A 26,939-nucleotide genomic window follows, 5' to 3' on the forward strand; every position below is an offset into this window, starting at 1 on the left:
GGAAATTGCGTTTGGGGCCTTTCCACTGACGTCATTCTAAATAGCTTCTATTCTGGCTATGTTCTGGCCGCCCTCCCCTTTCTGTACCCGGATGGCAGCTGATTTACACGTGCGGTGACCGGAGAGTGTGGAATCGGAGCCGATAACATGGAAGCTGAGCACGCAGCCGCCTCCGGGGAGGTCTTCACCACCGTGACCAGCAAGAAGAGCAGGAAGAGGAGGGCGGCAGAAGACAAACCCATGGAGACCGGGGAGCAGCCCAGGAAAAGGCCGGATTTCCCCCCGATATCTGGGGATAAGCTAATGGTATGTATGAAGTCCAGACATGGAGGTAAAAATTGATCCTGTGATGCAGATATCTTGGTAGTTTTCCAGCTGCTGTGAAACCACAGGTCTCAGCATGCCTTGCTTGAGATATCTGAAGACCTACAGGTATCTTCGTGCCTTGCCGGCGACAGCTGAGGAACCGCTGGTACCGACGTGCCTTGCACCCAACAACTGAGGAACCGCTGGTACCGACGTACCTTGCACCCAACAACTGAGGAACCGCGGGCCCCGGCGTGCCTTTCCGGCGGCAGCCGAGGAACCGCGGGCCCCGGCGTGCCTTTCCGGCGGCAGCCGAGGAACCGCGGGCCCCGGCGGCAGCCGAGGAACCGCGGGCCCCGGCGTGCCTTTCCGGCGGCAGCCGAGGAACCGCGGGCCCCGGCGTGCCTTTCCGGGGGCAGCCGTGGAACCGCGGGTCCCGGCGGCAGCCGAGGAACCGCGGGTCCCGGCGTGCCTTGCCGGCGGCAGCTGAGGAGCTGCGGGTCTCGGCGTGCCTTGCCGGCGGCAGCTGAGGAGCCGTGGGTTGTTAAATAATTCTCCAAGTACTGTGCAAAGGACAAAACAATCTAATCTAGTAGCAATAACTACACTCGGTGCTCTGCCAGCTATGTCAAGCCATGAAAGTAATTCCTTATGTATTTGTGTAATGCTGAATGTAGACAGCTCCTGACTGGCCACAGTAGATATATTACAGACCGGAGGATCTACGGTGGGATCAGCATGTGCCGCAATCTGGGCTGTAAATGACCTTCTGAGAATCATCTGATGTGACCTTAAAAGTGATATCATATTATGCAGTCATGGTCTTATGTTGTACTAAAATCTAGTTTTATCGACTTGGCATAGCATCCCTGAACAGCCTACACTTGCATGAATATTCACAGCACAGATTTGCAATCACTTACATTTCCAACCTTTTCTCTCTCCTAATCACTTGACCCTTGTCTCGCTGCTGCATAATACAGAGAAACAAGCTGCTCTATAGAAAGCTCTGCCTGCTTTATTCAAGGCTGTGGGACTGATGTACAGAAGTGTGAGGGCCCATGTGAACTAGTTTTAACGTGGTACCGCCAACCTACAGTTATATATATATATATATATATATATATATATATATATATATATATATATATATATATATATATATATATATATATATATACTGATTGAAAAGTAATGAGACTGATTTTTTTTTTTTTTTTTTTATTTATAATAAGATGACCACAGGATCTGAACATTTTTTTTTTTTAAAGTAGCTCCCTTCACATTCAATACATTTTATGCAGCGTTTCAACAACGATTCAAAGACGTGCAGAAGACTGTTTTGTGGCATCACTTTGTGATGCAGCTGTGGCTTTTTTCACTTCATCTGTTAAGAACTTATTTCTTCCTCATTGGTCCACGCAAATGGCTTTTCAGGACATTTGCATAGTAATCACCATTAATTGTTTGTCCACGGGGAACCCAGCTCTGAAGGATTATACAGTGTGCATCAAAGAACAGCAGACGTATGACTTTACATGCCAAAGGAGTCGCACAGAAATTTAGGGTGCAGGTGAATTTGTATGTTTCCGTACACTGGACTGTTGTTTGGATTCCGGATCATAATGACGAATCCGTGATTCGTGACAAGACACAATCGATGTCAGGAAATCTGGTATTCTCCCCGACATTCGAACGGTGTTCTTGCCTGATTCAACTCATCGTCGCACCTGCTCTTCTGTGAGATTTCTGGGTACCCACCTGGCACACACACAATGGATTTTCAGTTCCTTCATCACATTAAGCTGAACCTGTTCGAATGAGATGCCAGGTGAAGGCGAAAGTTTGTGTAAAGTTAACCTGTCATTTTGCAACATCTCTGCAGCTTTGGCAATGCTGACATCTGTAACCGCGGTGGATGGTCTCCCAGAACGCGCTTCATCAGTCACTCACATATTACACTTTTTGAAGTGCTTCCGCCACTGAAATATTGCAGCACGGCTAACTGTTTCTCCACCGTATGCTTGCCGTAACATTTCATGAGTGTCTCTACCGCTTTTTCCAAGTTTAACACACAATTCGAAGGCTGGGTACACACATAAAGATTTTCTGTCCAACCATCCAACTAGTTGATTGGTTTGAATGAAAATCTGGTACCGTATGGGAGTAACTGATGATCAGCAATTTGCTCCTAAATGCCAGAAAACAGATGAAAATGGTCGTCAGACAAGTTTGTTAAATGTTTGACCTAAACAATTTGTTCAAACAGTTTTTGTCCATTTTCCGGCTTTTGGGAGCAAATTGCTGATTGTCATTTGCTTTCATACGTTGCCAGATTTTCATTCCAACCAATCAACTAGTTGGATGGTTGGACAGAAACTCTTTACGTGTGTACCCAGTCTCTGACGTAATCTCACAGATACGTCTTCCTCATCCAAACATATGAAGATCTTGCACTTGCTGTGACCAAACAAAGAAGACTACGGCAGTCCAACCGCAGGTTCAGACACATCGATGTATGAGCTTCACAATAACTAGCATGGCGTTGCCATGTCTACCTATGGGACAGAAAACGGAGGCAATCTCTTTACTTTTCAGTTAGCCCTCGTAAATTGTTTTAACACAGTAGGCTGGTTCATATTGAGCATAATAGAGTTCATTCTTCCAACATATTTAAATGTGATACTACGTTTTGTAGAGTTACACAGCAATAAAGGATCATGTGTATTTGCATAAGTTGTTTTACTATATTATGTTATTGGCATCGCACAGCTGAAAATGTACCCTTTACAGGGAGATAAAGATGAAATGAGAAAAATTCCTGTTCCGTCACACCGATACACCCCCCTTAAAGAAAACTGGATGAAAATTTTTACGCCTATAGTAGAACACTTACAACTTCAAGTCCGATTTAACCTGAAAACGAGAAACGTTGAAATAAGGGTGAGGCATATACGTGTTGTGTGTGTTTTTTTTTTTTTTTAAATTGTATATGTCTTACATATTTGGTAGCAGATTTATGCATATATTGTTAGGTATAGTTTTTTATTCATTTTTTTTTTTTTTTTTTTCTAAAATGAGTATTGTGGTCAGTATCCAAAACCCACATCTGCATTATCTGGACTTTTTTTTTTTTTTTTATAAAGAACAACCACCTTAGACAAGCAAGGAACACTTAATTTGTAAGCAATCAAGAACATAATTAAAATAAAATGTTAATTTATTAAATAATCAATAAAAATAATCTAATATACCAAAGAATGTAAACGAATCAGGTATGTGTTAATTAATAAAACCTTTTTAGATGGCTCCTCTTTTAACATAAGGTAACACTGTGGAGCAGCATATGGATATTGTCTATAGAAGAACTAACTTCTCTGATGAAACCACAGTAAGATGTGTAAAGCATTTTCGGATGGATGTATTCACTGACTTTTACCAGACAGACATTTATTATGGTGGACGGTCACACACACACACACACACAAAAAAAAAAAAAAAAATTTTATACTGGATCACTACACAGATGGGCTGGGGAGTAGATTTGGTGGCTCATATTGTTTTTAGAATGTTCTGGTCCGAGCCAAATTTGGGATGGGATTACCAGAAATGACGTCCCATCCAGTGTCCTGCATGCCGTTCTGTTAGCTTGTTGGGTGTTGAAGAGGTGGAGCTCCTTGGACTAAGGGGCTTCCCAGAACCAGTCATCAAGACTCTTCTTGCCAAACAAAAGTTCCATGGGCCCCCATATATCAAATACCGTTGTCTCAGTAGCAGTTATCTAATCCAGAAGAATCTGTATTTACAATCTCCGAGGCTGCTGGGAAACATAGTTATCTTGATATTTCTAAAGAGGTCCTTCTATTTTTGCACTGATTTTAAGAGATTATTATTGCCACACTTTATGTTCATAGAGCTCTAAAGCTTTCTGCAAATCTCAATTTTTATTTGTCTATTACGCTGACCGAGTAGAGGTCAGCCAGCCTGCTAAATGACCAAGCCACATGGCTATCCCAAGCTGTTCATGAAGTCATGTTGTACTCAACCAGTTATCCTCTCTTTGCAGCTTAAAATACATTATTTTTTTTTCCTGGGCATATAAAGCAGGAGACATGGTAGCAGCCACACGTAGCTCTTCCAATACTTTTACTTAATAATTTTTGGATGTGTTCGATTCAGAATTTGCAACTTATTCCAAGAAAGTGTAACAAGCAGTAGAGTACCCTAACATTTCACATATTTCCTATGTTCATACTGTTGAGCAGGATATGGTGGCTCTTTTAAAAAAGCAATCACACACTGATTTGGTATGGGGAATTCGGCTTTTATTGAAATTGCTGTCTGGGGGTGTGCGCTGTCTGGGGGTGTGCGCTGTCTGGGGGTGTGCGCTGTCTGTTTTGACCTACCTGTTGGATGTGGTGTCTCCTCACGGAGGGGAAGTTTAATCTATTTTTCTGTCTGTTAGGTCTCCATTGAAAAGATCCTCCTTGTGATCAGCACATATCCTCAGCACTCAATGTAGTTATACTGACGTTTTTCAGACCTTTTCTGCAATGTTTCTGTTTACAGAGGAGTTGTGGTAAAAGTTCAGGTGCCTCCTTTTGAGTTGATGCCCGTAGTAGTAATGATCTTTTCCCCTCTTTTTCAGACCTGTAAAGAAACAACGGATGTTGGGGCACTAACCAAAGCTGCAGATTTTGTCAAAGCCTTTATTTTGGGCTTCCAGGTGGAGGTGAGGATTTTGTTCTGTCACTGCTGTATAGTGCAGTAGTTGGAGTTGCTTATGGGTCAGCTTATATGTATTTATATAGAGCCCCTCGCAAAGTGGGTATTAGCTTTTTAGTTAATTAATGTAGTTAGTGCTCTCTCCTGTATCAACTTCCGCCATACCACTCCCCTGTCTCCAAGCCCTGGTAAACCGGGGATAAAGGTTAATTAAGGACAGAGCAAGGCACAGTATGTCAATCATTTTTGAAAGCCAAATGTAATTATTACTGTATAAAATGGACTAGTGTGCACCTGGATGGGGATATAGTTACCATCCCAGCAGTCAGAATCCCGACGGTAAGTATTAGGGGTCAGGGTTAAGCACTAAGGGGAGGGTTAGGCTCCGGGGGGAGGGTTGCGGTTAGGCTTGCGGGAGGGATGTTTAGGGTTAGAACACTTACCTAGTTGGGATGGGATTCTGCTGTCTGTATTCTGAGTGCCGGGATCCCGTACCCAACCCCCTGGATGAATACTTGTATTTTTATTTATATACATATTCTCTGCAAAGTTTAGGAACTGGGGTTTTATAAATTGGTTTAATTGCAGTCAGTACTCCTTGCATCCTCCCCCTCATTACCTTGTTTGATCCCCTAGTATAACTTTAAAGGAAAATGTCAATATGTTTGTTCCTATTACTGAACACATTTTAACTTTTTTAATTTCTGGATTTTGTAACCCACTGGATCACGGAGCTTCGGATAAGCAATCCCATACCTATATATCCATTATGCACCATAGCCTTAGTAGTAAACACAGAATTCAATCACCCAACCTGGTGGGATGCTATTGTTAATATTGTGGTTTCAATATGCACTGTTTTGTGGACTGTGGGCCTGATTCAGACCCGCTCGTGAGTGCATAGCGCTCGCAAGTGGGTCGATGGTGGGGTACTGCGCACGCCCGGTGCGTGCATGTGCAAGCCCCGGAGCGAGAGAGAAATTCTCACTACAAAAGGGGCAAAAAAAAAATGCCCTGATTCAGAGCAAGTGCTCTTAAAGAGCGTCCGGCTCAGAATCAGGCCCTGTGTTATTAAGTTGTCCTGTCCTTAGCAATTCTGTAACCAATGCATTCCTACTAGACCAATTTCCTCTGTTAGACATCCTGCTCTCCCCTTGCAGCAGGAGCTTGGATGGGAGGGGTGACCGAAGATTGCATCTGATTAGATGTCTAACACCTGTCTAGTCTGGTTCCCCCTTCATTATGATATCCCATGCCTATCTGTCTGAATATTCCTGACAGCGCCCGTCATCCAAACCATTGTATCCTCCAGTACTCTGAACAGTTGTCAATTATTTGGTAACGCAAACATGGGAAGGATGAAAGACCCCAACAAGTGGAGGGGTCTTGTCCAAATTTGGACAGCTGTTTAATTTGCATTCTTACCTTCTCTTAGATTACCTGTTCTATTCTGTGCAGTCATGCATTCCTTCTGTGTGATTGTTCACAGAGGTAATTTCTGTCTTTTTATGCTGGATTAAAAAAATATATATATCTCTATAATGTATAAGTCATGAGTATCTTTCCTGCTGCTTAACTTGGTCAATGTCTTTTCCAGGATGCCTTGGCTTTAGTTCGACTTGACGATCTCTTCCTAGAGTCTTTTGAAGTCACAGACGGTAAGCTGACTGATTTACTTGTCTCAAATTCCCAATTAAGTTATTGACGTACTCTCTTTAGTGTTCCGGCATGGGCGTAAGTACCATAGGTGCATGGGGTGTAGCTGCTGTGGGGCCCATTTTCCTTGTCAAAGTTACATGTGTTATATACATTTTTCTCCGTTGGGTAGTACATAGAGGCCCTTACAAACTTTTGCTATGGGGCCTTCAAATACCTTGTTTCGCCCCTGTGTTCCGGGCAACGTTAGCAAAACTTGGGGAGTACAAAGGGAAGTTTATATTCGATTTAAAATTGACGTAATAATCTAAATCTTGTTCTAATGATCTGTAATTCGTACTGTGTGATTCGCGTTTACTGATTAAAGAAAATCACACAATAAGCTTTAAACAGACAAAAAGTGATTAAAATAAAAGCAGGTTTGAAAGCCAATCCTCAGATCTCAAGGCAGACGTTGGAGCTTTCTTATGTTAATTGTGTGATGGTACCTAGACCCCTAAACAAACCCTACTTGCTGCCAAACTCCTTAATCTGACATGGACCTGTTACCCAGTTTATTGAAATATTTGCTTATAGAGTCCTGCCGCCTTCTTCTCTTCCCAGTTAAGCCTTTGAAAGGTGACCATCTCTCTCGTGCTATTGGCAGAATAGCTGGAAAAGGAGGAAAAACAAAGTTCACCATTGAAAATGTTACAAAAACCAGGATAGTTCTTGCAGACTCGTAAGTATATGCTGCGATACCTGTGCCTAAATACAGGATAAAATGTACATTCAGTGGTTTCTGTGCACATTAAAAACATTTTACACAATGGTTTACAGTTTTATTGGAATGAAGGTAGAAATGGTGTTGCCTTTGTCCATTATCATTGATGGCTATCTGGCTGAGAGGTACAGTACCAGTCAAAAGTTTGGACACACCTTCTCATTCAATGGTTTTTGTTTATTTAAATTATTTTCAACATAGTAGATTAATACTGAAGACATCAAAACTATGAAAGAACACATATGGAATTATGTTGTAAACAAAAAAGTGTTAAATCAAAATATGTTTAGATTCCTTAAAGTAGCCCCCTTTTGCTTTGATGACCGCTTTGCACACTCTTGGCATTCTCGCAATCAGCTTCATGAGGTAGTCTCTTGGAATGATTTTCAATTAACAGGTGTGCCTTGTCAAGAGTCAATCTGTGGAATTACTTGCCTTGTTAATGTGTTTGAGACCATCAATTGTGTTGTGCAGAGCTAGGGTTAGTACACAGTAGACACCACTATTTGACTACTGTTGTAATCCATATTATGGCACCAACCACTCAACTCACTAAAGAGAAATGACGGTCCATCATTACTTTAAGACATGAAGGTCAGTCGATACGGAAAATTTCAAGAACTTTGAATGTATCCTCAAGTGCAGTTGCAAAAACCATCAAACGCTATGAAGAAACTGGCTCTCAGCTCTTATGAGGACTGCTCCAGGAAAGGAAGACCAAGAGTTACCTCTGCTGCAGAGGATAAGTTCTTTAGAGTTACCAGCCTCAGAAACTGATACTTAACAGCACCTCAGATTAGAGACCACATAAAGTCGTCACATATTTCGAGTAGCAGACAAATCTCAAGATCAACTGTTGACACTACTACCACCATGCTTCACTGATGAGGTGGTATGTTTTGGATCATGAGAAGTTTCTTTCCTTCTCCATACTCTTCTCTTCCCATCACTCTGGTACAAGTTGATCTTTGTCTCATCTGTCCATAGGATGTTGTTCCGGAACTGTAATGGCTTTTGTAGATGTTGTTTGGCAAACTCTTATCTGGTCTTCCTGTTTTTGAGGCTCACCAATGGTTTACATCTTGTGGTGAACCCTCTATATTCACTCTTGTGAAGTCTTCTCTTGATTGTTGACTTTGACACATATACACCTACCTCCTGGAGAGTGTTTTTAATTTGGCCAACTGTTGTGAAGGGGTTTTTCTTCACCAGGGAAATAATTCTTCTGTCATCCACCACAGTTTTCCGTGGTCTTCCGGGTCTTTTGGTGTTGCTGAGCCCTCCGGTGCGTTCTTTCTTTTTAAGAATGTTCCAAACAGTTGATTTGGCCACACCTAATGTTTTTGCTATCTCTCTGATGGATTTGTTTTGCTTTTTCAGCCTAATGATGGCTAGCTTCACTGATAGTGACAGCTCTTTGGGTCTCGTATTGAGAGTCGACAGCAACTGATTCCAAATGCAAATGTCACACCTAGAATCAACTCCAGACCTTTTACCTGCTTAATTGATAATGAAATAACGAGGGAATAGCCCACACCTGTCCATGAAATAGCTTTTGAGTTGATAGTCCCATTACTTTTGGCCTCTTAAAAAGTGGGAGGCACATATAGAAACCGTTGTAATTCTTACACCGTTCACCTGATTTGGATGTAATTACCCTCAAATTAAATCTGAAAGTCTGCAGTTAAAGCACATCTTGTTTATTTCATTTCAAAGCCATTGTGGTGGTGAATAGAGGCCAAAATATGAAAATTCTGTCAATATCCCAATATTTATGCACCCGACTGTGTGTGTGTGTGTATATATGTATATATATATATATATATATATATATATGCGCCCGTTTACAGAACGGTGCTAGAATGCAGGGGGCGGAGCTTAGCTCCGACTTCCTTCTCCAGCCTCCCATCAGCCCCAGCGTTTCTCTGCAGACTGCTGGCGGCCATTACAGGGAGAGGCAGCACTGGACAACCTACGGACCTGTATGTATCACAGCAGGGGTTTAGGCTGATGTAAAGAGTTTTTTTATAGCATAATAATAATTAATCCTTTGCCTGGCGTTCTGGCACTGCTAGGAGCGCCGTTGTGGGCAAGTGTGACTGTCTCCAATCTCTGTACCCCAGTATATTCTATTTTTTTCTTACCCTGTCACTTAACCTCTTGTGGTTTGTGTGGGTTCTGTATGTAGCATGACTGGCAGGTCTAAGGCTTCGCAAAAGTTATTTACCTGCAAAAAGTGTGGAAAGAAATTTACACAGGGACAGTCTTCTATCTCCAGATTGTGTGACAGTTGTTATACAGATCAACAATCTGCAGAGATGTCAGAACCACCGTCTTGGATGCAGGTTACATCTGTTATGACCTCTCTCTTGGCTGAACTGGAGGCTTCTCGCAGAGACAGAGAGGCTTACAGGTCAGCTGCTACAGTGGAACCAGCATGGGCGAGATCCCTAGCTGTTTCTATGGAGGGGATTTCCAAAGCCATGACAATGGCGTCTGCTCCGCAGGTCTCTAAAAAGAGATTGTTAACCTCAGTCCTCCATTGGCATGACCCAGAGGAGGAGGAGGATATACTGGAATTAGAAGAGGGTGAGTATGCCCCAGATTCACCTAAAGAGCCTCTGGAGTCTGAACCTGAACCGGTATCAGAGGGAATAGAAGCATTGATTGCTGCAATACGACAGGTATTGCAAATACAGGAAGAAGACTCAGGTCCTGCAAAACAGTCTTTCTTAAGAAGCAAAGACAAGCTACAGATTTCCCTATATCGGAAGAGCTGGATTCCCTTCTAACGACAGCCTGGGAACATCCAGATAAAAAGTTTCAGATATCCCGGCGTTTATTATAATTTTATCCCTTTCCAGCAGATAATAGAAAAGCTTGTGAAACTCCCCCCTACAGTTGATACATCTGTATCGCAATTGTCAAAGAAGACTACGCTCCCTGTTCCTGGAGTCACGTCGTTAAAGGACATGTCCGATCGGAGACTGGAGAGCACTCTTAAGTCCATTTACACCGCAGCAGGGGTGACTCTTCATCCAGCGATAGCTGCTGGACTAACAAGGCTATTGAAATTTGGGCTAAACAATTGGCGGATGGAATGAAAGATCAGCTGCCAGTGGAGGAACTCATTCCACTAGCAGAACATATAGGTGAATCGGCAGCTTACCTGGGAGAAGCGTCTAAGGATGTTTGTTCTATTGCCTCCAGAACTTCAGCTCTGGCAGTTTCAGCACGGCGGGCGCGGTTTCTGAAAACTTGGCAGGCTGACGCAGAATCCAAAAAGGCTGTGGAAGCACTCCCTTTCACTGGAGGTGTTTTTTTTGGAGCAGAATTAGATAAGTGGGTATCTCAGGCTACTGGAGGTAAATCCACTTTTATACCAACTACTGCTCCTCCACCTAGACAATCTTACTCTGGACCTTCGTTTCGGTCCGCCCGGGGCGCTCACATGGTCGTTTCAGAGGAGGATCATCAACACCCTGTGGTTCCAGAGGTCGGGGTAGAACCACAGCCACCTCAGGCGGTTAAGTCCACTTCTAAATCCAGTGCATGACGGGCTCCCCTCTCACCTGGGGGACCCCAGAGTGGGAGCGCGTCTTCGGGACTTCAGCGAGGTCTGGACGGAAAACTGTGCGGACGCTTGGGTCCGAGATCTAATAATTTGGGGCTAAAAGCTCGATTTCCAACTGCATCCCCCGAATCGTTTTTTTACCAAAGGATTGCCAGTTTCCAACGACAGAAGTATAGTCTTAAAGAAAGCAATAGACAGGCTTCTGTCCATGAAAGTGGTAATCCAAGTCCCCAGTCATCAGAAGGGAAAAGGATTTTACTCTAGTCTCTTTGTCGTTCCGAAGCCAGACTGCTCGGTCAGACCCATTCTAAACTTAAAGGATCTCAATCCATACTTACAGATTTTCAGGTTCAAGATGGAGTCTCTTCAGTCGGTAATTGCAGGCTTGGAGGAGGGCGAGTTGATAGTATCTCTAGATAACAAGGACGCCTACCTGCACATTCCCATTTGGCCACCTCACCGGGCTTTCCTGAGATTCGCAGTTGGGGATTCACATCTCCAGTTTCAGGCCTTGTCCTTCGGCTTATCTTCGGCCCCACGGGTATTCACAAAGGTTATGGCTGTGATGATGAGTCTCCTTCGGAAACAAGGAATCGCTATTATTCCGTACCTGGACGACCTACTCCTGAAGGCGAAATCCAAGGATCAACTATTACAGGACATCACCGTGATGCACAACCTCCTCATTCGTCATGGATGGATCCTGAATTTTCCTAAATCGCATCTGCAACCGACAAAGAGATGCAGTTTCTAGGAATGATCATGGACACAGTGTCTCAACGGGTGTTCCTTCCCCAGGACAAGATAACTTCCATTCAGGAGATGGTGAGGTTGGTCCTTCGACGTCGGGTTTCGGTTCATGCATGTATCCGACTTCTGGGGAAGATGGTGGCAGCCTTCAAGGCTGTCCAGTACGGTCGTTTTCACTCCAGACCTTTTCAGCTAGATCTCCTATAACAATGGTCGGGATCCCACCTGTTTCTTCACAAGAGTCAGGTTACAACCAAAGACTCGGATTTCCTTACTGTGGTGGCTAAACTCCGTTCACCTTGCGGAGGGAAAGAGATTCGGAGAGTGGGATTGGGCGCAGTAATTCTGGAGCATCACTTCCAGGGACGCTGGACGGCACAGGAATTGAGTCTTCCAATCAACATATTGGAGTTAAGAGCAGTTTTCTATGCATTACAGACAGCAGATCACTTTCTGAGGGATCGAGCAGTCAGGGTCCAGTCCGACAATGCCACAGCAGTGGCATACATAAACAAACAAGAAGTTGTGCGGCCATGAAGGAAGTCAGCCGGATTCTTATCTGGGTGGAAAGCTACGTAAGGTCGATTTCGGCAATCTTCATACCGGGCGTCGAAAATTGGGAGGCGGATTACCTCGGTCGTCAGGATGTACATCCAGGAGAATGGGCCCTACATCCACAGGTGTTTCAGCAGCTGGTCCAACGGTGGGGTCTTCCGCAGGTCGACCTCATGGCATCCAGGCAGAACCATCAACTGCCCCTTTACTGCTCTCGAACAAGGGATCCACAAGCGGTGGCTGTGGATGCACTGTCAACACCATGGCGGTTCCAGTTAATTTATCGGTTTCCTCCATTTCCCTCGAATACTTCAATGCATCAAGCGGCAACGGGCCAAGGTCCTGCTGATAGCTCCGGACTGGCCTCGCAGAGCTTGGTACTCCAACATTCAGCTCCTGTTGGTAGACAATCCGTGGCCCTTACCACTCAGAGAGGATCTGCTCCTTCAGGGTCCTTTAGTCTATCCAAACTTAAAGCAGCGATGTTTGGAGGTGTGGTTGTTGAAAGGGCCATCTTAAGACGTAAAGGGATACCTTCCAAGGTGATTCCTACGATTCTTAGAGCCAGGAAGGAAGTTACTTCCAAGCATTACCATCGTATTTGGAAGGCATATGTAGCCTGGTGTGAACGTAGTAGAGTTTTGCCTTCTACGGAGTTCAGTCTTCCCAGATTTCTGCTTTTTCTGCAAGCCGGTTTCTCAGCGGGTCTTAGGTCGGGATCTCTGAAGGTACAAATTTCAGCACTCTGTTTTCTTCCAAAAGAAATTGGCCTTATTACCGGACGTGCAGACTTTTCTGCAGGGTGTGGTTAGATTGCAACCACCCTTTGTTCCTCCTACAGCTCCATGGGACTTGGGACCTCATTCAGAGCCGGTCGCACAGAGCATGCGGTCGGTCTGAATGAGGGGAGGACCTCTTGAATTTTCAAGACGTCCTCCTTTGTGGTGGTAAGGCTGTGGGTTAACACCCACAGCCTTACGACCGCCTAAGGTGATGGTCGTGATTGTCAAGACCATCGGGGCTAACGACGAGACCCTAGGGTAGGGTCTCCCTTGTCTTAAGCCCCGGAGTTCTTCTGGCTCTGTCTGAGTCGGAAGCTCTCCACTGACATCACTAGTGATGTCAGTGGGGCCGCCCCCAAACGGTAGGCGTTCCCATGGGAACGCTCCCGTTTGGGCTGCCACCCCCCCCGGCCCGCCTTCCAAACGGGGCGAGCTGTCAATCAACATGGACAGCTCGCCCCCTTTGGATCGAGACCCGCTACGACCGGCGCTGTCGGTCGTAGTGGGTCTCACGCATGCGCACGCCGGCACCGTTGTGCGCATGCTCTGTGGGGGGCCATCGACCCGGTCCAAGCGCATCGGCGCTTAATGCCGGGTCTGAATGACCCCCTTCGACTTCATCCTGTCTTTCTTGCAGTCTTCGCTGTTCGAGCCTTTGGAGTCGGTGGAATTGATGTATCTGTCATGGAAGGTGATACTTCTGCTGGCTTTAGCTTCCGCCAGGAGGGTGTCAGAGCTGGGAGCTTTATCATGTCGTCCACAATATTTGGTATTTCATGAGGATAGAGCTGAGCTACGCACCAGAATGGATTTTCTGCCTAAGGTGGTTTCGGCCTTCCACATCAATCAACCTATTGTGGTTCCGGTTCTTCCACAGGATTCTCCTTCTTCTAGATCCTTGGATGTGGTTAGAGCTCTTCGCGTATATGTAGACAGGACAGCAGTCGTTCACAAGACGGATACTCTTTGTTTTGTATGATGCTGCTCGTCCAGGTTGGCCAGCTGCCAAACAGACACTGGCTCGATGGATTCGTATGACCATACGACAGGCGTATATGGCCTCGTCTAGAGACCCTCCATTTTCCATTACCGCACATTCCACTCGCTGAGTGGGTGCCTCGTGGGCGGCTGCTCAAGGCGTTTCTATGGAATCTCTATGTCGGGCATCTACTTGGTCGGGCCGGCAGATTTGACACCTTTTGCGACTTCTGAGGCACAATATGGTCGGTCTGTTTTGCAGGGTTCTTAGCGCTTTCCAACCCGTGATGGGAGCTCTGGGACGTCCCCACTGTCTTGAAGTCCTCCAGTGTCCCCTAGTGGATGAAGGAGAAAACAGGATTTTGGTACTTACCGATAAATCCCTTTCTCAGATTCCACAGGGGAAACTGGACGCCCACCCGGCGCTGTTCTTCCTGCCATACCGGTTATGCCTATTGGCGTCATGTTTGTTGTCTAGGGTGATGTTATGAATGTTAGAGACATGTTTGTCGTCTCTTGTTTCATTCTATTTTACTTTTTCACCTTTCAGTTATGTGTACTTTCGTCTCCTCCTCTTCTGTCGATCTTTTTTTCTCTGCTCCCCTCGGGCACGTTTCTAATACTGGCCTATAGGGGGGTATAGAGGGGAGGAGCTAGTCACACTTTAAATTTAAAGTGCCAGCTCCACTCAGCACTATCTATACCCCACTGTCTTGAAGTCCTCCAGTGTCCCCTGTGGAATCGGAGAAAGGGATTTATCGGTAAGTACCAAACTTCTGTTTTTGGTAGGAGAGTCCTACTTTTTAGGTACTGTCCCACAGGGAGGGAAAGGTATGGAGGGAACAGGGGGCAGCCCAGCAGCTGGGGAGCAATGCACCTTGCGTAACATGATATGGGGGCGTGATGTGTAACTTCGCCCACGCATCCCAAATGTTGATGTTTAGGGCCTCCGAGTCTTAAGTGCCCCAGGCGTCTCAAAGCCTTGATCCAGCCATGTCGACAAAATGCACCATGCCCCTAGTATGTAGCTACTTAGAACCGTAAAAAATCCAGTTATTTGCGTTCATAAACATTAATTAAATATGAGAATTAAGCATTTTCCACACACCTAGTTTATAATAAAATGCTGTGGGTACAACACAGCGAAACGCGTCAGTATTGGCTGCTTCTTCATACTACCCATCCACCAAAGGAGTGCCAACATATGGTCTAAACAGCGTGTTTACTCAGCCATACTAACGGACTGCCGAACCTCTACCCGGGGGACCAAACTCTTGCGGAAGCCTATCAGCACTGCTAATTAGGACCCCTCAATTCAAGTGGACATTGGATTTGGTAATTATGAGTCTGGACTGATTTTCAGAACTTTACATGCTCAGGACCATTGGATCACTATCTATTGGATTACCATTTAAGCCTCCCAGCATCTATAAGAGACCGATGTGATTGGTGGATTGGATTGTTTTTATGTATATCTTTATACATTTTATTAATATTAATATGTATTGTTAATATACCTTGCATGCTTTATTAAATCAGTAATTTCCTTTACTTTAAGTGAGCGCTGTAGTTATAGTAAGACCAGGTTAAAGTTAAAGCGTTGGGCTGTGTAACATTTTGCACATTTGTTGTCTTACTGGAAGAAAAAACTAATTTTCAGAAACTGAGTGCAGAGAAGAGTGCGGTAAAACACTCCAACAATAGAAAAACCACATTTACCTTCAGAGTACAGAGAATACACTAAAACTAATGAATTACACATTTAAGTCTGTGAATATCTCCATTTTTGAGATTGAATGAAGTCCCACGAGGGGTGTAACGCTGCTGTATTGGCGATGTCTGCTATACGTTTTTAGGACTTATATTATGCTAACTATCCATTTTGTGCTAAATTATTGTAACTGTTAAGTGATTTTGTTTTATGTTTTTGACAGAAAAATACACCTCCTGGGATCCTTTCAGAACATCAAGATGGCGAGAACGGCTATTTGTAACCTCATTCTGGGTAAGCCTGGTTCCCACTACACATATTGGACATTTTCAGGGAGACTGTCAGCGCACTTTTAAGTTGCCTTTCCCTAGGGTCAGATCACCTTTGTGCCATCTGTCTCTGTTCCTTGCGTGTCCTAGTGCTCTCCTGGTCACCTGTCCTGGGTCTGGACCACTTGTAGCCTTGTCAGTATGTTACTGTAGCAGACAGTGGGCCTGAGACAGAAGTGCTGGCAGCAGCGTCTATTTGTTTGGCCAAATGTGCAAGGACTGAGACGCCCACATTCACCGTCCTTGCATGCAGTAATACGGACTGGTGTTTCCTTAGGCGCCACCACTGGTCACCTCATCGAAACCTGCACCAACCTATGACAGGTGTACTTTCTCCATCCCAGTATGGCCTCCTGTGTGAGCGGTCAAGAGTCTGTACGCAACCACAAACGGCCGCAACATTTCCATAACACGCCCACTGAACAGACCTATCGCGCGTATGCAATTGCAAAAAAAAAAAATCTCTCAACTACGTGGACATCTTCAGTGCGTGTGGCTCTGATTCAGGCCCTGCATGTAATCTTGTGGCCTGACCAGTCACGATTTTGATGCAGCTGATCAGAAGTTGCAATATCGGGCAGCTGGTCTGATGCTGCGTAGTGTGAGATCAATAGAACTTATGCCCTGTCCAGTATACCTGTGGAAATTGGTCAGATCCACTGGGCTTGTTGCTCAGAAGAATGTGATCAGCTCATCTACTGACCATACTAATGCTGGCCACACACATGGCGTTCTCACACGATCAGCTGATGTGTATGATTTGTGTACGATTTCCCTTGAAACTCTCCCCGGCAGCTCTGCACACAGTTTGGTTTCAAATCTTCATACGATCTCTCCTGCATCCAGACTTTCACAGTGCATCAACTGCTAGATTGTCAGATCTGCCCTACTGCACGGCAGATCTGACGATGCGATGTGCAACCAGCGGGGACGCGCATCGTGATCGTGAGTGGGGACTTACGATTTACTCAGAATTTGGGCATATTTTACGCGCTTTGTCCTCACGATTCGTCCAAATCGGGTAAAATATCGCCATGTGTGTGGCCAGCTTAAGTTCAGCTCCTCTCAGTCTAAGTATTGACAGGATTTCATATGCCTGGCATGGTGTAAAAATGGGAGGTGGCCGAAGGCTGGTAGGAACCTACACACTAATAGGGGTATTCAATATGGGAGCGAAAAGTCCATGCTGGACTTTTCGCTCCACATCGGAGCTTTTCCTGGGATAAAGCATCAGGCGCGCGCCCGCTTTATCCCCGTATTCAATTAAAAAGCTACGAAAACGGGAGCCGGCGAAATAGGATCGGCGAAAAAAAAACGGTATTTACCTGGAATAAATTGTAGGACCCCCCCCTAAAGCTGTCAAAACATGGGGGATCACTATGGGTGGGTACCCCCGTTTTAGCCTGCAAATGAGTCGGGGTTTTAAATAGCCGCGGCATGTGTTTTTTTTCCGACATAGTGATGCAGAAGAGCACTTAAATTTTTTTTTTCATTCTTTTTAAGTGGTCCCATCAAATTTGGGGTACAAGAAAATGGGTACAAGCATATTTTTAAGTCCCTAAAGTGTTTTTTTTTTTTTTAAGATTCTGCAAAAATGCACCTGCCGCTAATAGCCTATTCTAGAAAACACCTGCCGCATATTTGCAGAATAGCCCTAATGCGCATGCGCACGACGGAGGGAGCTCCGTCGTGCGCATGCGCGAGACCCGCATAGCGACAGCCAAGCTGTCGCTATGGGTCTCGCACCAAAGGGGGCGTGCTGTCGATGGTGACGGGGGCGTGGCTGCCAGACGGAGGCGTTCCCATGGGAACGCCTACCGTCTGGGTCTGGCCCCACTGACATCACTAGTGATGTCAGTGGGAGTGATTTTGGCTCTGATAGAGCCAAAATCACTCCAGGGCTTGCGGCAGCGAGACCCTACCGCAGGGTCTCGTCGCAAGCCCGATGGTCGCGATGGTCTTGACCATCGCGACAATCATCATGGCCGCTCGCTATAGCTGTGGGTGGTCAGCTGTGGGTGGTCACCCACATCTATATGAGCGGCCAGGAGGCCGCTCCAGTAAGAGGTAGGAGGGCCCTGATTCTCCCTATTTCCCTATTTTTAAACCCTTTTTTTTTTTTTTTACCATTGATTTTTTGGGGTGTCCCCTTTTTTTTTTTAAATGTCATTCCCAGGGGTGCAGGCTATTTTTTATTTTTTTTTAAGCCTGCACCTCTAAACCCCAATTCTGCACTTTTTTTCACCACCTATTCAGTGGTGAAAAGCTATCCCCGTTTTTTTTCAAAGACTTATCCCCGTAGGTTTGAAAATTGAAATCAGCGAAAATGACGTCATCGGCGATAAGTTATCGCCGATTCCAAAATTTTCGCTCCAAATTGAATACCCCTGTAAGCGTTACATAGTGACTGGTCTGTAGATAATGTGAGGTGACCATCAAGCGGTTTCCTGATAGTAAAGGATTATTCATTCCTGAATCAGTCTGTACATCACACTTATTACAAACATAACAATAAGCTTAATGTATTCCAAAGGTTAACTTTTTTCTATTTTCCTCAACCCAACAGGAAGCCCACCATCTAAAGTGTATGGAAATATACGGGCAGTGGCAAGCAGAGCGGCGGATCGATTTTAACCCTGTGATATGGCTGAAGTGACTGCTATAACTCCTAGGATACTGCATATTCCTACGCTCCATGGATGGTCCTTTATTCCTGCACTGGAAGATCTTTTGGTGACTGTTAATTCCATATTAATGGTCTGATCTGGTCCTCACCGCCTTTTTGTAGCTCCTGTGTGATAAATATAAAGACTCAATACTAAAGGATTGTGGGGTTATTCCTTTGTGTTACCATGTGGGCAGTCTCCATATCCTAACCCTCAGCGTGCTGTAAATGGATTAATGGTGTGGCCATTTATATGATATAGGAAGAACATGTAATTGCAATAAATTATTTTCAGATTTATTTATTTTTTATGTACAAGTTCTTGAGCAGTTCACAATATGGGATACTAGGTGATTGCATGGTGCTTTAAGGGCACTTAATCAGTACTACATTTTCAAAGCTTGTGTCTGCATTACCCATGGTCAGCCGATGATGGCGTATGAACGTAGGCGATCCTGGAGGATCACTGACTGACTTATATGGGGAACCATGCATGGTTACTGATCTAGGGGTTAACCCAGCAGTGCACTGCTGAATGCAGTTTCCCGATTATCTGGAATCTGCGCATGCGCAGGACTCATTCTGTGAGTGTTCAGAATGAGTCCTGCTAACATGCATGTTAGCCCTTGAATGCCTCTCCCTGATTGACAGGCAGAGGCATTTAAGGGGCGGGAGCGTTCCTGGAAACGGGGGCATATCCGCTCCATTTTCCAGGCGTGGCAAGCCCAGGATCTTCCTGGACTCGCAAGCTGGCCAGGCTGAGTAAGCAGAGACTTACTCAGCTGGCTGGCGTGCAGGTTTGCAATTGTGTTTCTTGCTGACTCAGGGCCATAATTTGCAGTGGGTGATTAATTATCCCATATATATATATATTTATATTAAAGGGAGGGTATGCTGAAATGAAGTTATTAATTACTGTTCCTGATCAAAGTTTTAAGTAAAACACTAATGGGACCAGTACTAGTGAATTCCCTTGTGAGTTAATATGGCAGAACATAGCAGAGCACATTTCTAATCATAAAATTATATTCAATTTGTCAAATATCAAATCTATATTGCAACCGTGCCAAAAGTCATGTGATGGCAGGTATGTAATGGAAGGTGGTGTCCGAAGCTGTGCGGATATTCAACATTCATCAATCTATGGTGTCGTGTGTGTGTGTTGCGGGAATACCTCATGGAAGCCATTACCACCCACTATGGAAAGCGCAGTGGCCCACCACAGGTGCTTAATGATCGTAACCAGCGGTGTCTGGCCAGAATTGTCTGTGGTAAGGGACACTGGCTCAAATCACATACACATTCAATGCAGGAGTTACCGGGTGCATATCCAGCTGGTCAGTGCAGCATTATTTAGCTTCCATGGGATATGGGAGCGGAAGACCAACCAGAGTGCCCCTTTTAACACTACAACCCGGGAAACAGCACCTCACCAGGGCTTGTGATGTCGCTAATTGGACCCTGGATAGCTGGCAGCATGTGGTATGGTCTGATGGGTTATGGTTCCAGTTGTTTCATGCTGATGATTGGGTGTGGTGCAGACCCTGATGTCATGGACCCCATTTGTCTATAAGGCACCATGCAGGTTGGTGGTGGCTCCATAATGGTGTGGGGTGTGCTCATGTGGCATGGGTTGGGTTCTCTGGTCCACCTGAACACATCATTGACCAGTAACCACTACATTGCATTGCTTGATGACCATTTGCTGCCCTTCATGTACCCCCACAACAATGGAATATTTCAAGCAGGGTAATGCAACGTGTCATCGGTCCCAAGTTATCTAGAATTGGTTCGAGGAGCATTCTGGAGAGTTTTGACTAATGGTGTGGCCACCACGTTAGACCCGACGTGAACCCAATCAAACATTTATGGGATGTGGTGGAGAGGTCCATTCCCACCATATATCCTGCATCTACAAATATCAGGGAGCTGTGGGAAGCTATTCAGATGGCATGGGTCAACATCTCTCCCGAGGTCTTCTGTCCACTTGATGCTATGTTGAATAGCTGCACTTTGCTGGGCTATAGGGGGTCCTTCATAATACTAGGCATCTATCTCATGACTTTTGGCACTTCAGTGTACAATGTAATATCACAACAGGTGTATATATAAAATTGATTTTAAAGTTTTGAAGGTGCATTCAACTTTTAAAATAAAATATGGAAGAAAATGACCATAAAAAATAAAACGTTTAAAATATTATCCAGTCAGATCATAAATTGTCTTAATGTTTGAAAATGAAAAATTTCAGCTCCTTGTAAAAGATGACAGATTATTTATTAGAATAACACTCCTCTCCTCCTATTTACTTAGAGTTGATTTTAGATCCAAATATGTATGTTCATCTGCCAGTATAAACTTATCAGTCCTAAGTGTGAATGGTTGCTCCTGTCAGGGTATGAGGTGGTAAATTAAAAAAATTTTATTACACACTTCCTATTCTCCGGTATGTTATGGGTCATTTTACCACCATAAATAGGTGGAAAATAGTAATAGCTGCTACATTGTGTTATTTGACTAAGGGCCTGATTCAGAGATGTACGCAAACCCGATGGTTTGTGTATATCTCCGATGTTTTGGGGTCTGCGCATGCACAGGACCGGTGCTGCAATCTCGCTCGCAGATCCTTCAATTCACAGCATGATTGACATGATGCGGCGTTTGGGGGGCAGAGCGGGGATATGGATGGCCAGCATTCCCGGAAACGGGGGTGACACAGGAGGGACGAAGCTAGGGTCTGCGTCTCAGGTTTCCTGGCATCGAAGGCTGCCAGGAACTGGCCAGGCTGAGTGAGTCTCCGGCCGATGGTTGCAATAGTGATCTGAGGCAGTGACCACGAACACTGCACTCTGATTGCAGATGCAGCGAGAAGGTGAGCTGATCAATGATGCCGTAAACCAAAACCTGTAAATCCAATGCGCTGGTAAACATTCAGTACAACTGTGCGCCCACCTCCAGCATGTTTCAGCTCCTGGACAGAGCCTTTTACAGAGAAAGAAATAGTGTTAATAATATCTATAGATGAAATGCTTTTCCCAAAAGGGATTGTGGAGAAAAGCTTTTACTATCTAGTCTGACAGAAATGCAGGTCAGGACCCTCCAAGTGGGGTTCTTGGGATGCTACAAATAGCTATGCTGTACATTTTATTGGGGACCTAGAACAATGGCACACAGACATCTCATGTATCCACATTTACTGGTATAAGGCTCATGATTCACACTCCTAGCAAATCAATAAGGGTTTTAACTAAAGCTGGGTACATACTGTGCAGACACAGCGGCCAATCACGTAAGCTATACAGACTTAACAATCGGCCTCTCGATGTGTCTTCCCTGACATCACAACTGGGTGGGTATTTGAATTTGCCTGCCCAGTTGAGCTGTCAGTCACTAGCCGTCTCTGCAGCAAGATGCACTGATATACAGCAGGTAAAATAAGTATTGAACACATCAACATTTTTCTCAGTAAATATATTTGTAATGGGGCTATTGTAACGAAATTTTCACCAAATGTCAGCAACGACCCATGCAAAGAAATCAAACCATAGCTATCCATAATTTAAGTTATGTGTAATAATGTGAAATGACACAGGGAAAAAGTATTGAACACATGAAGAAAGGGAGGTGCAAAAAGGCATGGAAAGCCAAGACACCAGCTGAAATCTATCAGTAATTAGAAAGCAATTCTGCCCTTTGTCAGTGCAAATTAATATAAACTGGTTCAGTCCCAACTGATGGCCTATAAAAAAGTGTCCCATTACCAAGGTGTCACACAAGAAACATCTCATTATGGGTAAAAGCAAAGAGCTCTCTCAAGACAGCAACCTTATTGTTGCAAACCATACTGATGGCATTGGTTACAGAAGGATTTCTAAATGTCAATGTTCCAGTGAGCACTGTTGGGGCCATAATCCGGAAGTGGAAAGAATATCTTTTCACCTCTTGTGAAGAGCTTCAAAAAGACCTGGAATTAGCAGGTACAATTGTTTCAAAGAAAACAGTAAGTAATGCACTCAACCGCCATGGCCTGTATACACACTCACCATGCAAGACTCCATTGCTGAAGAAAAAGCATGTTGAAGCTCATTTAAAGTCTGCTGCACAGCATTTGGACAAGCCTGTGAAATACTGGGAGAATATAGTCTGGTCAGATGAGACCAAAATTGAACTCTTTGGATGCCATAATACACACCATGTTTGGAGGAGAAATGGCACTGCACATCACCCCAAAACACAATACCAACAGTGAAGTTTGGGGGTGGGAACATCACGGTGTGGGGCTGTTTTTCAGCATACGGTACTGGCATACTTCATGTGATTGAAGGAAGGATGAATGGAACAATGTACCGAGATATTCTTGATAAAAATTGCTGATATCTACCAGGATGCTGCAGATGAAACAAAGGTGGACATTTCCGCAAGACAATAATCCCAATCACACAGCCAAGGAGACACTCAATTTGTTTCAGAGAAAGAATATAAAGCTGCTAGAATGGCCCAGCCAATCACCTGACTTGAATCCAATTGAAAATCTATGGAAAGAACTAAAGATCAGAGTTCATAGAAGAGGCCCACGGAACCTTCAAGATTTGCAGACTGTTTGTGTGGAAGAATGGCCAAATTCACACCTGAGCAATGCATGCAACTAGTTGCTCTATACAGGAGGCGTCTTGAAGCTGTCATTACCAACAAAGGCTTTTGTACAAAGTATTAAATAAATTTCAGTAAGCGTGTTCAATACTTTTTCGCTGTGTCATTTCACATTATCACACCAAACTTTATTTATGGACATCTATGGTTTGATTTCTTTGCATGTGTGGATTGCATGGGTTTGTTGCTGACGTTTGGTGAAAATTTCATTACAATAGCCCCATTACAAATATATTTACTGAGAAAAATGTTGATGTGTTCAATACTTATTTTACCGGCTGTATCTGCTGTGCAGAACATATGCGAATTGTGTGTGAACGACTTCGTTCACAGACATATCAAACACACCTGCCGACACGCTCAAGATATCGCCCTGTGTGTACTAAGCTTAATCCTGTAACTTGATCAACAGCCATGAATTCTCTTTAGTGTCTATTCATATGTAAAGCACAGCCCCCTTGTTTGCACCTGTGTCTCCAATTTTAAGTAACTCACAAAAAGTTGTCAGATGAAAGTGGTGGGAGGAACTGGATGCAAGCTGCACTTGTGTGTTCTATGCCAGTGCTTCACAAATCCGCTCACACTAACAGGGCATGTTTTCCATATCTCCAAGTTGAAGCACAGGTGTAGTCATTACTGACTGACATATTTCAATAGATCCAGTGGTTCTAATTTTCACTTGCAAATTTGTGGAGAGACCTGGAAAACATGCAATGTTATTGTGTCCCGACTGGATGAGAAGCAATGCATCATACTGATGTCTGAGGGCCTGATTCAGCAAGGAAAGCATGGATGCAGACGCACAGCAATCGCAGCACAAAGATACAGACACCCAGCACTACATAAGGCCGCCCCCTTTACCCTCCGCTAATGTCCGTACTGATGTGCAAGGCTGAGGAAACATCGAGTAACATCGGAGCAGCACGCAGACTGACCTTGCCGCTGGAGTTTGGCGACTTCCTGCACGCAGAGGGACGCCAGGCTGCATCCGACATCTCAGTGGCTAATTTATACACGCCCCTGTAACGGGGTGCGAACGCACTGGCACGCGTGCGTTCGGCCGACCACTCCCCGTATCTATCCACAAACAGTACTTCCTGTCTATCACTTTTCCCTGGGTTTGTGTATTCACTGCACTCACTTTTGCGGGCACAGTAAGCAGTTCGCGCACGCGCACTATGAACAAGACGCATGCACAGACCATGAACATCGGCCGATTGCGTGCGCCTCATCCGTGTGTCCATTTCTGAATCAGGTCCTGAGTACTCCCCCGCCTCAATCTTACCGTGACACGCTTTCACAGGAGATTACATTGGCTAGAATGAACCTCTGCAATTTCTAATATGAAATTACACAAATCTTATTGTCCTGATGGACTTTCCAATGAATATTATAAATTGTTACAGGGCCACATAGCCCCTACTTTTCTAGAACTATTTAATGATAGTCTACATAATAATACTCCCTTTCCACCCTTTAATGATGCATACACTGTACTAATCCTTAAACCCCATCACAATCCCCAACTGACTGAGTCTTACAGGCCATTACATTACTTAATACTGATATTACATTAGTCGCTACAATTATGGCCGATAGGTTTCACCCATTGCTGCCTCATCTCACGGGCCACCAACTTGGGTCGGTTCAGAATAAACAATCTGTGAAGGGTATTGGAATGGTTGTAACAGCAATGATGGCATCACATGGAGAACAGTGTACACAGAACATGCTTCTGTAATAAATCTCCCCTGTATTTGTATAAGTCCCCTAGAGTCACTCTAGGGAGGGCTTCTGCCTATAACACCTGCACGGTGTTCCCATAGAGTACAACACACTCACTGGTACTTAGGATGCCACCAGGTCTTAACCTCCGGACAGTAAGGGCTTATACAAACAGTGGGAGTTCGCAAGGTAAAACTGGAGTAGTAGTACAAAGGTAATATTAACCACAGAGTAGCCTGCAGATGTGGACACAAGCAAGATAGAATGCACACTAATAACAGGTAGTGTGAATATCAGCAATATTAAGTATTGTTATAGCAGGGTAATTACCAGAGAGCAGCATGCATTACAAACAATAACTGAATACAATTGCATATAAACACAACTACACTAAAAACTGGCACTCACAAACAACAGATATTTTGCAAGCTGGTATAGCAATAAACTCAGAAACACATGCAGCTGGCAGTATGACATTGCAGCATAACATATAATGCAAAATGGAATAGCCATATATTAACCAGCGTGTGTTTTGCAGAGAATAATAGCAGCAAAAGTTATGTACATATATTGCAGGATGGAATAGCAAAAGTACACAATGACAATGGCTTGTTAAGTGGATCTTCAGCACAATGAATGGTTCCATGGCATACATGCAACAGGTACTGGTAACGCAAGGCAGGGCCAGGACAGGAACCAGGAATACCAAACAGCAGATACAGGAACAGGGACCGGATGGCAGAACTTCCACAAGAATCTATCTCCGACAAGGCAGGAATGGGCTGGCTGCCCTATAACAGATGTCAGAGCCAATTCCGTGTGAGCAAACAAGACTAGCCTTCTGTAATTACCACTATGAGCAACTGAGTGCCACATGTTCACAGAGGCTTCCCAGCTGGGAGCAATCAGCCTGAACCAAACCTCACTGTGGCTGTCTTTGCCTGTTAATCCTCTCAGCTCTTGCCAGAGCCTGCAGAAGATATGAGCTGTCACGATGGCTCATAACAGATTCTTAGTCTAGACACAACAAAAGCTTCTGATACGGTCCTTTGGCCGCATTTATTCACGGTCCTACAATTAAGGCAATTGGACTCATCTTTTATTAACCTTATTAAATATTACTATTGCAATCCCACTACTTGCTTATTGATTAATGGTTGCTGCAGCACTCCTTCACCTATCCAATGTTTGGCATGCTCATGGTATAAGAAACATAGGATTCCTAGTCAATAAGTCCACTAGAAGGCTTCTCACATTTCTGGAAGCTAGGGATCGCTATGTTACATTGGCAGCATACCCTCTTGCATTTTTACAGGCATTAAATCAGCAATACACTACGGGCTCTCTTGGAGACAGATTGGAATAACCCTTTAGGCACCTTTTTACAAAGTCTGCTTCTGGCTACGAGAGCCATTTCCTCAGCCTATACTTATCCCTGTGACTCATTCATACCTGTCACCTCCACTGTTCTTGCTCCCTAGCTATCCCGATTCCCCAGTTTGTAGTCAGGCACTTACCTTATGCCACTCGCTGTCACCTTCAGGCTGCCAATGACGCTCCAGTCAACAGTCCTGGAACACAGGTCGGACACAGACAGTGAGGTTGACCATCCTGCTTACAGACGTTGCAAAGGAAGTTAAACACACTAAACCTGAATGACCTCCAATGGGATCAATGGATGGTCATAATTGGTACTTTTGGCCTCAGACTTGGTTACACCTCAGTGTCCGGCACTGAGATACAACTAATTGAATTCAGGGGGTGGGGAAA

The 26,939-nt window shown here is 44.6% G+C and overlaps 1 protein-coding gene across 1 annotated transcript; it reads left to right on the forward strand.

Moving 5' to 3' along the window:
* The first annotated feature begins 32 nt into the window (after positions 1-32).
* PNO1 (partner of NOB1 homolog) lies at positions 33-19,094 on the forward strand. The gene is made up of 7 exons (XM_088477258.1): positions 33-306; positions 3,100-3,249; positions 4,955-5,038; positions 6,629-6,689; positions 7,291-7,408; positions 16,024-16,094; positions 18,696-19,094. Exons 1-7 carry the CDS (start codon positions 148-150, stop codon positions 18,761-18,763), a joined length of 711 nt encoding a protein of 236 aa, XP_088333384.1. The 5' UTR covers positions 33-147; the 3' UTR covers positions 18,764-19,094.
* The last annotated feature ends 7,845 nt before the right edge of the window (positions 19,095-26,939 follow it).

This window comes from Taudactylus pleione, unplaced genomic scaffold (assembly GCF_031769625.1).
Source record: "Taudactylus pleione unplaced genomic scaffold, aTauple2 ptg000201l, whole genome shotgun sequence".
Classification (NCBI taxonomy): Eukaryota; Metazoa; Chordata; class Amphibia; order Anura; family Myobatrachidae; genus Taudactylus; species Taudactylus pleione.

What these genes read in the sequence shown, in the direction of transcription:
- PNO1 (XM_088477258.1), top strand. Translation starts at nt 148, where the DNA reads ATGGAAGCTGAGCACGCAGCCGCCTCCGGGGAGGTCTTCACCACCGTG. An exon ending in CGAGAAACGTTGAAATAAGG is followed by an intron (nt 3,250 to 4,954) that starts GTGAGGCATATA and finishes CCTCTTTTTCAG; the next exon opens with ACCTGTAAAGAAACAACGGA. An exon ending in TTTTGGGCTTCCAGGTGGAG is followed by an intron (nt 5,039 to 6,628) that starts GTGAGGATTTTG and finishes TGTCTTTTCCAG; the next exon opens with GATGCCTTGGCTTTAGTTCG.